This window comes from Danio rerio, chromosome 16 (assembly GCF_049306965.1).
Source record: "Danio rerio strain Tuebingen ecotype United States chromosome 16, GRCz12tu, whole genome shotgun sequence".
NCBI lineage: Eukaryota > Metazoa > Chordata > Actinopteri > Cypriniformes > Danionidae > Danio > Danio rerio.
The window spans coordinates 21,544,104-21,559,353 of NC_133191.1; the positions used below are offsets into that span (position 1 = coordinate 21,544,104).

Consider the following 15,250-nt stretch of genomic DNA (forward strand, 5'->3'; position numbering starts at 1 on the left):
TTGGAGCCAAACGTCATCAAAAAAAGAAAAAAAAAAAGAATGTTGAATACTATTACAACTAGCATCTGAAAAGCATCTTGTAAAGTGCTGGAAAAGTTTGAAAATGTTCCTTGAAAGTTTTTGAAAGGTGCTAAAAGATACAGTTTACTCAGAACTATATTTTACACATTCTTTACTTGTTCCAAGCTTGTTTGTAGTTTCTTTATTCTGTTAAACACAAAAGAAGATATTTTTAAATAAGCAGGAAACCATTGTCTTCAATATTATGTTTTTTGTCGATGGTTACAGGTTTTCAGCTTTCTTCAAAATATCTCCTTTAGTGTTTAACAGAAGAAAGAAACAATTAAATGTTTGGAATCACTTGAGGGAGAGTAAATGTTGAGTAAATTTTCATTTTTGGGTGAATTATCCCTATAAGTTTGACTTTGGAAAATAAGAACGCTGTGTGAGGGAGTCTAAGAAATCTGCATAGGAAAAATTTCTTTCTGTAAATTGTTATTGTAATGGAAATGATTTTATTTTTAAAATATATTTTCTCACAGCAGCCTTATGTGTAGCACTTGATAATAGCTACACACTATGAATCATCTATTAAGCATAGCAAATAGTTTATTCATTATCTGTTAAGCATGAACTTAATAATAATAGAAGTTAATAAGCAGTTTATAAATCCAGCTACAAATGTTTTTTATAATGTGCTTAATAGTTGTATGTTGTTCATACTTTATTACTCATTAATTGCTCACTGATAAATTCAGTATTGCATCATTTGCAAACCAATTATATTTAAGAGTAGTTGGTGGATTTTAAGATCATTCAGAACGTGTAAGTAAAACAATTATATATTTTATTATTCAGGCATATAATAATGGTGACTATATGTTTATAAATGCTTTATTAACTCCATGCAGTTTGGTGACCTAATGCTTTAAAAATCCCTTATAAATGACAATTAAGGGCTTACTATTCTATAAATATTGAATTTCTAAAAATACAATAAAAAAATAAGTACATTTATATAAAATTGGATAAAATAATAATATAATATTTAAAACATATTAGATACAACATTTTAAAGTTATTAAGCGATGTTCAAACTGTCCTGTAATTTTATTTTAGTTAAGATTGCAAAGATTTATTTTTTTCATTTGATACTGTTTAATTTGTGTATCTTCAAATGAGAATGTTTTTATTTTGTTTTTATGTTGGGATTTATGAAGCAGAAACAGTCCTCACTTTAGATTAGGTCACAAAACTGCATGAAGTTGAGTTAGTAAAGCATTTATTAACACACATAGTAAGTATTACTATATGCCTGAATAATAAAATATTAAATGTTTACTAACTCATTCTGGATGATTTTAAAAGCCACCAACTTCTCTTGAATACAAATGGTTTGCACATAATGCAATACTGAATTTAACAATGAGCAATTAAAAAGTAAAGTGTAAAAATACAACTATTAAGCACATTATAAATGTACTTTTAAGTCAATAACACAGCATTTGCATCTGTATTTATAATATGCTTACTAACATCTATCAATAAAGAGGTAATGCTTAACAAATAATGAATAAACTATTTGCTAATGCTTCAAAAATGATTCTTAGTGTGTAGTTATTATAAAGTGCTACACAAAACAGCATGAAATTGAGTTAATAAAGCATTTATTAAAATACAAATATACCTTTTATATGCCTGAATAGTAATAATAAAAATAATAATAATAATAATAATAAAAATAATAATAAATAATATATATATATATATATATATATATATATATATATATATATATATATATATATATATATATATTATATATATATATATATATATTATATATATACTATTCAAATTAATATATATATATATATATATATATATATATATATATATATATATATATATATATATATATATATATATTAATTTGAATAGTTTAATAACCATTTATTAACTCATTCTGAATGATCTTACAATAGCATCAACTATTCTTAAATAACTGGTTTGTAAATAATGCAATACTTAATTTAGTTATGAAAACAATAATTATTAAAACATAATCATTAAGTCTAGAACACAGCATTTGCATCTGCATTTATAATCTGTTTACTGACGTCTATTATTGTAGAGGTAATGCTCAACGAATAATGAATTAACTATTTGCTAATGCTTCATAAATGATTCTTAGTGTGTAGTTATTATAAAGTGCTGCACAAAACTGCATATATATTAATTTGGACAGTTTAATAACCATTTATTAACTCATTCTAAATGATCTTACAATAGCATCAACTATTCTTAAATAACTGGTTTGTAAATAATGCAATACTTAATTTAGTTATAAAAAATTACTTATTAAAACATAATCATTAAGTCTAGGACTCAGCATTTGCATCTGCATTTATAATCTGCTTACTGACGTCTATTAATGTAGAGGTAATGCTCAACGAATAATGAATTAACTATTTGCTAATGCTTCATAAATAGCTATTATAAATTGTTGCTGCCTCATGAGATGCTTTTTTTTTCTCAAAGTTATATCTTGTAAAAGTGTTTTAAAATGAAAATGTGATTCCTCAGTAAAACTCCTCTCTGTCTCTCTCTTCGTTCTGCACTCTGTCTGATTGGAGGCATTCACAGACTGCATCTCCCATCAGGCCTTTAAACGACCCTCTTCATAATTGCCCTATCATTAATTCTCCAGGAAAGTAAAGGCACCAATAAATTGTGTTCAGTGGTGGTCGATACGTCCTGCAGAAAACACTAAGAGGGAGGGCGAGATAAACGAGGGGTGTTCTGGAAAGCATCTGTGATATTCCACTACAGCGCACTAGGCTAATTCTGTCACTGAATGCATGCGCACCAATATTTATTGCACTGATGAATAAACATTAATGTGTAGCTTCTCTGAAGCTAATTGGATGCCTTAAATGGATAGCAGTAGTCACAAAAAAAACACAGTCACTTCAATGTCATTTCTATTCGCACTGTTTTGTTTTCTCTGTCCATTTTGGGAAGGGGAAACAAAGGCAGTGCTGGCAGTAGTAACAGGCTAATATTGGCTACAGAGGGCAGCTGACCGACTGCCTCCTGTATATTTAGCTCAGGGCCAATACGCGAGGAGAGGTGTAACAGACATTGGCTGGCATTCGCTTCTAAAGGCGTGGGTCTAGTGTGTGTGTGTGTGTGTGTGTGTGTGTGTGTGTGTGTGTGTGTGTGTGTTTGTTTGTGTGTGTGTGTGTGTGTGTGTGAGAGAGAGAGAGAGAGAGAGAGAGAGAGGAGGGCTGGACTGCTTCATATCAGTATTGGGTGCTATTGGAGGTAGAGCGCACGCCGGCAGCATGATTCTCTTCACATTTGGACTATGTTTTCAACTTCTCTGCTATGTGTTGTCTTTCTCATACGTGGATGACTTATTCCCTTTTCCAACAGGTTAGACATCACTATATTTTGCACATGCTTATTTATTTATTTTTAAATTGTTTATGTGTTTTATTTCTGAGACTGTGCAGAGTTTGTTTGCATCTGTTATAATGTTGGCTGCCATACAGTTGATTTGTGTAGGGACAACTTGAAGGAATTAAGTTAAATGTAAGTGGATTGAACATGAAACAATTAAGTTGTCCCCACAAAGCTTTAAGAAATGTGACGCTCAACTCATTTTAATAAGTAGTTTGAACAAACAGCTAACACATTTTTGAGAGTGTAGCCATAAGAGATTACATGTACACTAATAATTATATTTATATAAATATAATAAACACAATAATATATGTTTAAGGAAGTTTTTAAGCTTTAAATAATATTTGAGGATGTCTTTGTGTTTTATGCAGGGGCAGAATATTTGTACTTTTAACTTGAGGACTGCTGTTGTCTTTTAAATAAAGTATTTTGTGCAAACTTTCTTTTTTTATTGCAGAATTTGCTTGAGTTTAAATTAAATTTGGAGTCTGGATGGGAGTGAATTAAAAACATGACACAAATTTTGCAATAAATTTCCCCACAAGCATCAATGAATTATCTCTGGTTGTTATCTCTAATGGCAAAATGGCTGTGTTTCAGTTTCGTCGGCCAGTACTGCAGTGCAAGGTTTAATTAGGGAAGTGGCTGCTTGTTTTTTGCAAAGTTAGCATATTTCTGAACTATTATTATTGATGTGTGTTGATGAACTGATTAGTTTTATTGTGTGCATATGGTCACTTTATTACTTCAACACCAAAAAAAAAAAAGTTTTTATTTTATAACTAAGATGCTTAAAAAAATCAAATACGAATGTCATTTAGAGCATTTATTTGCAGAAAATGTGTCAGGGTAAAATACTTTTTTTCAAAACTTAAATATTAAGGGGACATTTTTTACACATACATTTATGTATTCAAAACGTTCTGCAAATAAATGCTCCAATTAACATTTTTATTTTGAAATTGTGAAGATTGATTGTACACAAATGTACTCTAAATCTAAAGTATATGGATAAATTGATAAATCCAAAAGCCAAAAATAACTTTGAAGGGGTCTCCTAATTTTCTTCCAGAGCTTCACTTTTAAAGTATGAACTTTATTGAATACGTCAAAAAAATCTAAGTTAAAAAAACACAGTCAAAATGCCACATAAGCAATTTGTATTGGGGCAACATGAAGGAATTAAGTTAATTCGTTAGTTTTTACGTTAATCAAACATAAAACAATTAAGTTGTGCCCTAAAAAAAACTCACGACTTGTGTTATTTCATCTTATTTCAAATAACTAGTTTAAACAAACAGCAAACATAACTTTTGAGTGTCCATTTTTACAGCTAAATATTTAAAAAGAAGTGAATGAAAATACAGACGGTATCCTTATCAATATATCAGCAAATCGTAGTTGTCAGATTTTTAAGAGAGAATCTTCCTCATCACATTTTCCAAAATACAGTTAGGTCCATAAATATTTGGATGTTGACACAATTCTAACATTTTTGTCTCTATACACCACCACAATGGATTTGCAGTGAAACGAACAAGATGTGTTTTGACTGCACACTGTCAGCTTTAATTTAAGGGGTATTTACATCCAAATCAGGTGAACAGTGCAATTACAACTAGCAAATGTGCCTCCCACTTGTTAAGGGACCAAAAGTAATTGGGCAGAATAATTATCATAAATCAAACTTTCACTTTTTAATACTTGTTTGCTAATCCTTTGCAGTCAATTACAGCCTAAAGTCTGGAATGCTTAAACATCACCAGACGTGGGGTTTTACTCTATTACATCAACACAAAAATAAGTTTTTATTTTATAAACTTCTGATAAAATGCTTAAAAACATTAAATAAGAATGTTATTTAGAGAATTTATTTGCAGAAAATGTGTCAGAATATTTTTTTTTTAAAAACTTAAATATTAGGGGATATTCTTATGCATATTTTACACATGTATTTAAATATTGATAATGTTCTGCAAAGAAATGCTCTAATTAGCATTCTTATTTTGAAATTCTGATTGTTCACTTTACACAAAACACATTCCTTCAATAAATCCAAAGTAAATTTAAAGTATATGGATAAAATGGTAAATCCAAAGAGCCAATAATAACTTTGAAGGGGTCTCCTAATTTTCTTCCAGAGCTTCACTTTTAAAGTATGAATTAAGTTAACTTATTAGCTTTTATGTAATCGAACATAAAACAATTAAGGGTGCTTTCACACCTGTGAATCAATTCATTTGTTCCTAAACAGGAACTACATTGTTGCTCTTTGTTCTTGGTGCTGTTCGCTTTCACACGGCAAAGTTTCTAAACGGACCAAAACAGCTAAAACAAGTCACGTGTAAAAAAAACTCTCCTCACATTGGTCAGAGTATCATGGTTTATTTTGCAGAGTCCCGCTCAGCTGTCAGGGGAGTGGTTTAGTGGTGTTTGACAGGGTATGCGTCACGTGTCCGAAAAGTGAGGAGGGATGCAGTGGGATGGGGGGTGAGAAGGGTGCGCAACGTATTAGAGGGCCGAGAGGCAGACGCGCGATTACCGGAAATTATCACTCATTTGCAGGCGCCCAGAAGTCTCTGCATTTGCGGGAGACTCCCGGAACTTCCAGGAGACTTGGGATGTCAGGAATTACTTCCCACCCTACTCACAATCCTCTCTTCATACAGCTGTATGACTATTACATATCCATAAAACATTGTGATATAGTCGAGCTCGGATCATATCGCTTTCTTACTACAATCGATCCACTCCAGAGTTTGTTTAGACCGGTTCCGAAACAAAAGTCTAGATGAGAAAGCACCCTAAGTTGTGCCCTAAAACCTCTTATGTTATTTCAGCTCGTTTTAAGTAAGTAGTTTAAACAAACAACAAACTTAATTTTTAGGTGTACATTTTTACAGCTGAATATTTAAAAAGAAGCAAATGTAAATACAAACAGTATGCTTATCAACATGTCAACAAATCGTGGTTGTCAGATTTTAAAGAGAGAATCTTCATCACATTACAGTTAGGTCCATAGATAATTGGACATGGACACAATTCTAACATTTTGGACTTTACACCACCATAATGGTTTAGAAATGTTACGAACAAGATGAGCTTTAACTGTCAGCTTTATTTTGAGGGTATTTACATCCAAGTCAGGTGAACACTGCAGAAATTACAACAGTTTGCATATGTTCAATTCAATTCAATTCAGCTTTATTTGTATAGCGCTTTTACAATGTAGATTGTGTCAAAGCAGCTTCACATAAATGGTCATAGTAACTGGAACAGTGTGGTTCAGTAACTGGAACAGTGTGGTTCAGGTTTTAGTGTTTAAGTTCAGTTCAGTTTAGCTCAGTTCAGTGTGATTTAATCATTACTGAGAGTTCAAACACTGAAGAGCAAATTCATCGATGCGTAGCTCTACCAATCCTGAACCATGCGAGGCAGTGGCAGCAGCGGAGAGGGAAAAAAACTTCACCTGATGGGAGTGAAGAAAAAAAACCTTGAGAGAACCAGACTCAGTTGGGCACGACCATTTTAATTTCTCCGCTGGCCAAAAGTATTGTGCAGAACTTCATTCGCCGTGGTTTATGCTGGAAGATGGCCTCAATGAAGACTCGTCTGTCCCTGGAGCGTCGCTGGAATCAGACTCATGTTCTCCACTCCCCACGACCATCAGCGCAGCAGAAGCTCAGGATATGGCCTGGTCCCGGATATGGAATCCTTGGGATCATCACGTCGCTGGTCTTGGATCCAATCAGTGACTCCGCCTAATCTGAGGACCTCGGGATGAGTATCCCCAGGTGAAAATAGAGAATAAAGAGAATAATTAGCGTAGCTGCTGTTCATAGTGTATATAAGCAAGATGCAGAAGCCAGTGTGGAACCCGCTAGGTGATGCATTGAGTGTTTAATCTAGTTTTGAACTGGGAGAGTGTGTCTGAGCCTCGGACGTTATCAGGAAGGCTATTCCAGAGTGTAGGAGCCATAAAAGAGAAGGCTCGACCTCCTTTACTTGATTTTGCAATTCTAGGTACTACCAGAAGCCCTGAATTTTGAGATCTTAAAGAGCGAGTTGGTTCGTAGCGAGACAGAAGGTTGGTTAGATAAACAGGAGCTAGATTATTTAGAGCTTTATAGGTGAGAAGTAATATTTTAAATTCAATACGAAACTTAACAGGCAGCCAGTGTAAGGAGGATAAAATTGGGGTTATATGATCATATTTTCTAGACCTGGTCAGAACTCTGGCTGCTGCATTTTGTACTAATTGAAGTCTGTTAATAGAGGATGCTGGGCAGCCAGCAAATAGAGCATTACAGTAATCCAGTCTCGAAGTCATAAAAGCATGGACTAGCTTTTCTGCATCTGAGATGGATAGCATATTACGTAATGTAGCGATATTTCTCAGATGAAAGAAGGCAGTTTTTGTGACATGTGCCTCTCACTTGTAAAGGTGTTCAAAACGAATTGGACAATTGACTCCTAAGCTGTTTTATGGCCAGATGTGTGTTATTCCCTCATTATCCCAATTGCAATGAGCAGATATCAGGTCCAGAGTTCATTTCAAGTGTGCAATTTGCATTTGGAATCTGTTGCTGTTTACTCTCAATATGAGATCCAAAGAGCTTTCACTCAGTCAAGCAAGCCATCATTAGGCTGAAAAACAAAACAAGCCCATCAGAGACATAGCAAAAACATTAGCTATGGCCAAAACAACTGGCACATTCTTAAAAAGAAAGAATGCACCAGTGACCTCATATTAATCCAAATTCTTTCACGGTGCTGATGGAGACTGACCCAAAGCATACTGTAAAAGCAACCACAGAGTTTTTGAAGGGAAAGAAGTGGAGTTTTATGCAATGGCCAAGTCAATCACCTGAGCTGAATCCGATTGAGGTTGCAATTCACTTGCTGAAGACAAAACTAAAGGGAAAATGCCCCAAGAACAAGCAGGAACTGGAGCCAGTTTTAGTAGAGGTCTGGCAGAGCACCAACAGCAATGAAGCCCAGCATCTGATGTTTAAGCATTCCAGACTTCAGGCTGTAATTGACAGCAAAGGACTTGCCACCGAATATTAAAAATTGAAAGTTTGATTTATGATTATTATTGTGTCCAATTACTTTTGGTCCCTTAACAAGTGGGAGGCACATTTGCAAACTGTTGTAATTCCTACAGTCTTCATCTGATTTAGATGTAAACACCCTCAAATTAAAGCTGACAGTCTGCAGTTAAAGCACATCTTGGTCATTTAATTTTAAATGGATTATGTTGGTGTTCAGAGCCAAAAATGTTAGAATTGTGTCGATGTCCAAATATTTATGAACTGTATATTTTAGACGATCGGATGGAGGACTTTTCATAACGCTCTTATTCACTAAAGTATTTTTCAGTTCTCACGTGTTTCAGTCTGTTATTTATTTCCTAAAACAGTGGAGTGCAACCATATGTTTGTTGACATGCTTTTCATGAACCTCATTTCCCCTCATCTAGATCATCAGTTGTTGGAAACCAGGAAGAAATTCAACCCCTGCTGTTTACTGAGTCCACCTCCACCCCCTCTCTTTCCCCCACCCCCTTCACTGTGGAGGCAGGGGTCTCTGGTGAGTCTTGATACACCACCACTGATCAAGATCCTGCATCTGATGTGTAGGTTACAGGTTGTTTACTTCACTCATTTCAGAGTAAAGCAACGGAAATTGCTGTTTACATTGTCATTAATCATTGTCATCAATAAATGTAAATAAAAGTCAAACGAATTATGTGTGTACACCTGAAACTGCAAATACAGTGTTTTTGGACTAGCATTGCTCATTGCAGTAAGTGATTAGTTGACTTTACTTAAATGTCAGTAAATGTTACTTTTGGTCTCTAGTTGACTTAAAAAAATTATTAGTAAACCCTGGCTTAAAATGATGTAAATGAGCCACACTCACCAGGCACTTTATTAGGTACACCTGTCCAACTGCATTAATGCAAATTTCTTATTAGCCAATCACATGGCATGCAACTTAATGCATTTAGGCATGTTGACATGGTCTGCTGCAGTTCAAACAGTCATGGAGCATCAGAATGGAGAGGAAAGGTGATTTAAGTGACTTTGAACGTGACATGGTTGTTGGTGCCAAATGGACTGATCTTATTTCAGAACCTGCTGATCTAATAGGATTTTCACGCTCCACCATCTCTAGGGTTTACAGAGAATGATCCAAAAAAGAGAAAATATCCAGTGAGTGGCAGGTGGGGGTGTAATGGTGTGGGGATAATTTCTTGGCTCACTTTGGCCCAATTAGTACCAATTGAGCATCGTGTCAATGCCACAGCCTACCTGGGTATTGTTGCTGGCCATGTCCATCCCTTTATGACCACAGTGTATCCATCTTCTGATGACCAGCGGGAGTGTCATAAGATTTGAATAATCTCAGACTGGTTTCTTGAACATGACAATGAATTCACTGTACTCAAATGGCCTCCACAGTCACCAGATATCAGTTCAGTAGTACACTTTCGGGATGTGGTGAAACGAGAGACTCCCGTCATTGATGTGCAGCAGAGAAATCTGCAGCAACTGAGGAATATTTCAAGTACCTTGTTGAATCTATGCCTTGAAGGATTAAGGCACTTCTGAAGGCAAAATGTGGTCCAACCTGGTACTAGTAAGGTGTACCTAATAAAGTTGCCGGTGAGTGCATAATAAAAATCAAAAAAATAAAGGTCAACAATTTCAAATTTTAAGACAAGTAACTAATTGCTTTTAACAGCTTTTGCTAAAATAAAAGGTTCTCATAAATCATTTAGCAAGTCTAGACAGGTGTTTGTGGTAGAGCTGGAGGGTTGGTACTTCCAACAAAATCGAATAACAGCATAAAGTTTTTTTTAATTTTTGACAAATTTGGGCCAGAATGGTGTGTTTTGAGTTTGTTTAAGCAATTCGAAACACCTCACCAAAACCTTTGGTAGAGTTTGTTTTGGCATATACCTTTGAGCAACCATTGGTCCTCGGAGTTTATACAATAGATGTGCGTGCTCTGGTATTTCACCTTCTTCGTGAGTGATTGATTCATATCTCACATCCACAGAGGACAGACAGTGGATCAGCATACTACTTAACAGCTCCAAGTTTGCAACATTAATAGACCTAAAGGCTGTTTTATGCTTCTGCTTCAAGCGCATGGCACACCTTCACGTTGTCACGTAGCTCTCGTGCACACTGATGCACACCTCTCAAAAAATGTAACTACATGTCGCAACGACGTGTAGCGCAAGCTCTGTGATTGGTCGGCTTGGTATCGCTGACGAGTGTAGGTGGGACTGAGAGCCACACGAGCCCATTGGAGCGTGTGTTTACAAGTGTCGAGTCCCGTGAAGGAGCTCCAGATGGAAAGTTTTGTTTTGTGTTCACCTAAGTTGTTGCACGTTTGCTGGTTCCCACCGCAAAATGGGCAAGTTTGAGAAACTTAGCATTTAGGTAGCCTTTAGAAAAAAAACTAAATACCAGCTAAGAAACTCGACAGAGAGGAACAAAACCTCATTGCCAGCTAATGTTTTGGAAGTGCTATTGCAGAGCAACACAAGCAGTGCACGGAAGCACAGCAGCGCGCAAGGCATGCACTGTGGGTTGCACAGATTAATCGACGCAGAGGTATAAATCAAGCTCAAGGGTCAAGTAGCAGAGAGAGATTTTGAAGATCTCACACACTGGACAAGGTTTCACTTCCAACGGAGGGCTTTTTTGTTCTTTGTTTGAGGGCAAAAAGGTTCTGACACCCCCTGCTGCAGTGAGCTGGGTTGTAAAGGTGTCATGCTGCCCACCTGTACCCCTAAGCACTACAACTATGGCAGCTATGAGACAGGTAGAAATTTGCAGTAACCACTATGGCATGCCACATCTTTACATTGTTTTCTATTTGCTGCAGACAGGCACTAAATGGTGCTGGCGGTGTAGGGGGCACTCATTGAAAATAATGTTTAGAACTTTAAAATATGCGGTGCAACATGGGGACACTTCCACAACCCACTAAGAGTATTTAAAATATCCCCGCGAGTGATCTTACAGGATGCAGATACATCTGTACCAGCTCTGCAACTTGATACTCCAGTCTATTCATGTTGCTAAATGTGTGTTATTGGTTTGGATGTTGTTCCACTGTCTGACCTTAGAGCATAGGTCTCAAACTCGATTAATGGAGGGCCACAGCTCTGCACAGTTTTGCTCCAACCTTAATAAACACACCTGATCCAACTAATCAAGGTGTTCAAGACTAATAGAAACTATTTTTGAAATCATTGGCTTAGAGCAGTGGTTCCCAAACTTTTTTTTACCAATTTTTTTACCAAGTAAAAATGTGCTTTTAAAAGTTAATTAAAGAACCCATTGTTCTAAAAAGTAAAAAGAAAACTGCTGTACTTGAATGTAAAGTATTTTCATGTAGTAGCCGATTCCTCAACAACTGGAAAGTTCCTTAAACCTCATAAATATAACCTATATGTCATCATATTGATTTATAACCTCCTTTTGATAATTTTTTAAATATATAGGGCATGTATATATGACTTATTTGTATATCTTTGAAATATGAACATAACTTGTATTTTACATAATTAAATTAGAAATTGGTCTGCTTACTGCACGTTAGAGTAGGCTAATTGTGTCAGAAAAGCAAGTGATTAAACTATACCTGTCAACATTGGGAGAAAAAAATATGAGATACGCCCCAACAACCGTTACAAATATGAGGAGGAAATTAGCTTAAAACAATAGAATACATAACAAACATTAGAAAATTAAAAATAAAAGGTTTAGCCTATTCAAATCACTGTACTGATCACATCTGTGGTATCTTACACGTTAAAGAGTTAAAAGTGTGTGCATTTTTTACTTTAATTATTCAGCTATTCCTCCACGTACCACTAGAAGGAAGCATGTGTACCACTATTTGTACACGGATCACAGATTGTGAACCACTAGGATTTGGGATACAAATCAATCGCTTGTTAAAAAACGTGCAATTTCAGACCAATTTCATAATCTATGGACCTATGGAATGGTAGCCAAAGCTGTTTTGTTTTTATCTGTCTGATTGATTTTGTTTGAAAGTGTAGTATTTCAGTTCCTTTCAATTTCAATTTCAAATCTTTAAAGTTTGAAGGATATTGAAGGATTTTTGTAACTTTTTGAAGGATATTTATAATTTACTCACCCTCAAATTATTTCTTTCTTCTTTTGAACACAAAACAAGTGTTGTGGGGATAAAAAGCAACCATTGACGTCCATAGACGGAGCACAAGTCAATAGCTGCTTTTTCCCAGCATTCTTCAATACATCTTCTCTTGTGTTGAAGAAGAACAGAAGAAAGAAACTCAAACATGTTTGGAACAAGAATGCTGAGAGATTTTAAATCTTGGTTTGAACTATCTCTTTAATCTTTAATAGTTTACCATTCAAATGATGACCAAGCAGTTTTATTTTCTGGATAGTCAGGTCAGCTTACTGTGCAGTAATGATGTGATTCCTTGCAGATTGCATTGAAAGCACCTCAACCTGCTCCATCTATGGTATTTACGTCACCCTTTTCCTTTCATTATCAATCAATCAATCAGATGTAATTTTTTATGTCTTGTCTTAGACAAAGACTGAGACTAGTGTTACAGCAAATGAAGGATTCACAGAAGAGAAGCACAATCCTACAACCCACACATGTTCTTCAGGGCCTCCTGGGCCCCCAGGACCAGCAGGACCTCCTGGCCCACAGGTATGTGCTTCAGATGTGATGTAACTGTTATAGAAGGATTATAGAAACTACGGGCCTAAACTATTAAACCAGATGTAAGATCTATTAGTATGCATTTTAAGCACAATATATTTATAAACGTTTTTTATTTTAGATGATGATAGTGATATAGTGATTTGTGCTTCTGTTTGGATGCTAATTTGTTTATTTAAAACAAGCTAATGTGGAGAGATGGTTTTAAAAAGTGTGTATAAGAGAGAAGATTCTCTTTAAAAACTCTTTATATTTACCAGGGTATATGCAGGAATCCTAAAGGTAATTTCAATACCTTTTTAAGACTTTTTAAAGACCTTTTCGGAATATTTTAAGACCTCGTTATGTGGTGAGTGTCACATCAACTTCCTGCGTTTGTCGCAAATTACGTGACATCACTCTGACGGAGGAGCTTGGCCGGACGCATCCTCGCCCAAACACGTGGATTGAGCAAACTGTTAATAATATTAGCAGGAAAATAAATCTATTTATGCTTTGTTGGAGTCAAAAACTTTGGACAATGCTTGAACTAAATTTAAGACCTTTTAAAAACTTTACAATTCTACCTTTTAAGGACATTAATTTTCTCATAATTGATTTATCAATTGATTTTTAAGACACTGTGGACACCCTGTTCACTGATCTTTTTATACTCTATTTTCAAGAAGAGTTTTAATGTAATGGTCTACAGCCGGTCTGCCCAAACTTTGTCTTGGAGGGCTGGTGTTCTACTGATTTTAGCTTCAGCTTGCATCAACACACTTGCACAGATGTTTCTAGAAAGTCTAGTAAGAGCTTGGTTAAAAAAGGGAAGCCCAGATGTATCTGATTTGGGTTGGAACTAAACTTTGCAGGCAGCCGGCCCTCTAGGGCCGAGTTTGAGCACCCCTAATCTACAATGTCAAAAGGTTTATCAATGAAATAATAGAAATAGCATATCACCACTGTTTGTTTCAAAGTCACTAGTTACTGTAAATAGATTACCTTCTGTCAGAAAATAAAGTAAGGGATTACTTTTTATTTACAGGTAATTTAATTATAGTAAATTATAGTTAGGACTCAAAATTGTAATGGAAATCGTCATTCAGAATCTATTATTGATCAAATTTTTCCATGTTGATTTTTTTCAATTACTGTCCCTACCATGAGTGGAGTCACTTGACCCCGCTCTGTTAAGACATCTATGTTGAGCACACATGTATGGTCTGGCGCAGCCTTCGCATGGTCGAATATCCACCTCTCAAAAATCTGGAAATAAGCCTTACTTTGCACTACATTGATGGGTATTGGAAGCTGCATCAGAGATGCCTTGAGACGCCATTTTTTTCCATTACAATAAAATGATTAATTACATCAAAATTATTATTGACAGAAGATGCAAGAAATGCACTGTTTAAAACATTATTTATAGGATATACTAGAGTTATTTTATTTGGAAGAGATACTGCTTGTTACTATGTAAAAGTACTATGTACTTTTTTTCTACTATGAAAAACATTGAAATTGATTTATTTTGTTTTCAAAAGTGCATGGTATTTATTTTCACTTTTTTAAAGAAAAAGGTGACTTGGTTGTTCAACGTTCAATAAATAATAATAGATAGTAGATAGTGTGTGTTTCCTTTAATTGTTTTAAAATCAAGTAATGCACCCTTCATTCAAAAATCTCTTACTTGTAATCTGTGAGCATGTTTACTAAATTTATCAGTGATCTATCAGGACAATAAAATAATATTAAAAAAAATAATTGTTCACTAACTGTAATTGAGTTAAAATGTTCAGTTAATTCTAGACCAAATTGCCCAGCCCTACTTATAATGTACTTGTTTAACTCTAGATCAAATCAACAGTGCTGGACAAATCAATTAAGAGAAGCAGAGTAATGAATTGATCAAGTAGAATGGACATGCTTGAGAAACAATGAAATTAGTAGGAAATTTGTCAATATTTGGCATGTGTGAAATTATTTTTGTTTTGATACATACAATGTTTATCATTTTTAAAGTGTTATATTGATTTAATAAAGCTAA

General features: G+C 35.0%; 1 protein-coding gene across 2 annotated transcripts in view; it reads left to right on the forward strand.

Annotated features, from left to right (window-relative positions):
• Positions 1 to 3,302: 3,302 nt before the first annotated feature.
• colq (collagen-like tail subunit (single strand of homotrimer) of asymmetric acetylcholinesterase) overlaps positions 3,303 to 15,250 on the forward strand; it is a 37,883-nt gene continuing 25,935 nt past the window's right edge. Inside the window, exons 1-4 of one of the 2 annotated variants that reach the window (XM_009292268.5) lie at positions 3,303 to 3,438; positions 8,951 to 9,060; positions 12,977 to 13,012; positions 13,084 to 13,209. In XM_009292268.5, coding sequence (XP_009290543.1) covers positions 3,348 to 3,438; positions 8,951 to 9,060; positions 12,977 to 13,012; positions 13,084 to 13,209 — 363 coding nt within the window. In that variant the 5' untranslated portion in view covers positions 3,303 to 3,347. The remainder of the gene's footprint in view (positions 3,439 to 8,950; positions 9,061 to 12,976; positions 13,013 to 13,083; positions 13,210 to 15,250) is intronic. The other variant, XM_005157972.6, reaches the window with a different exon arrangement.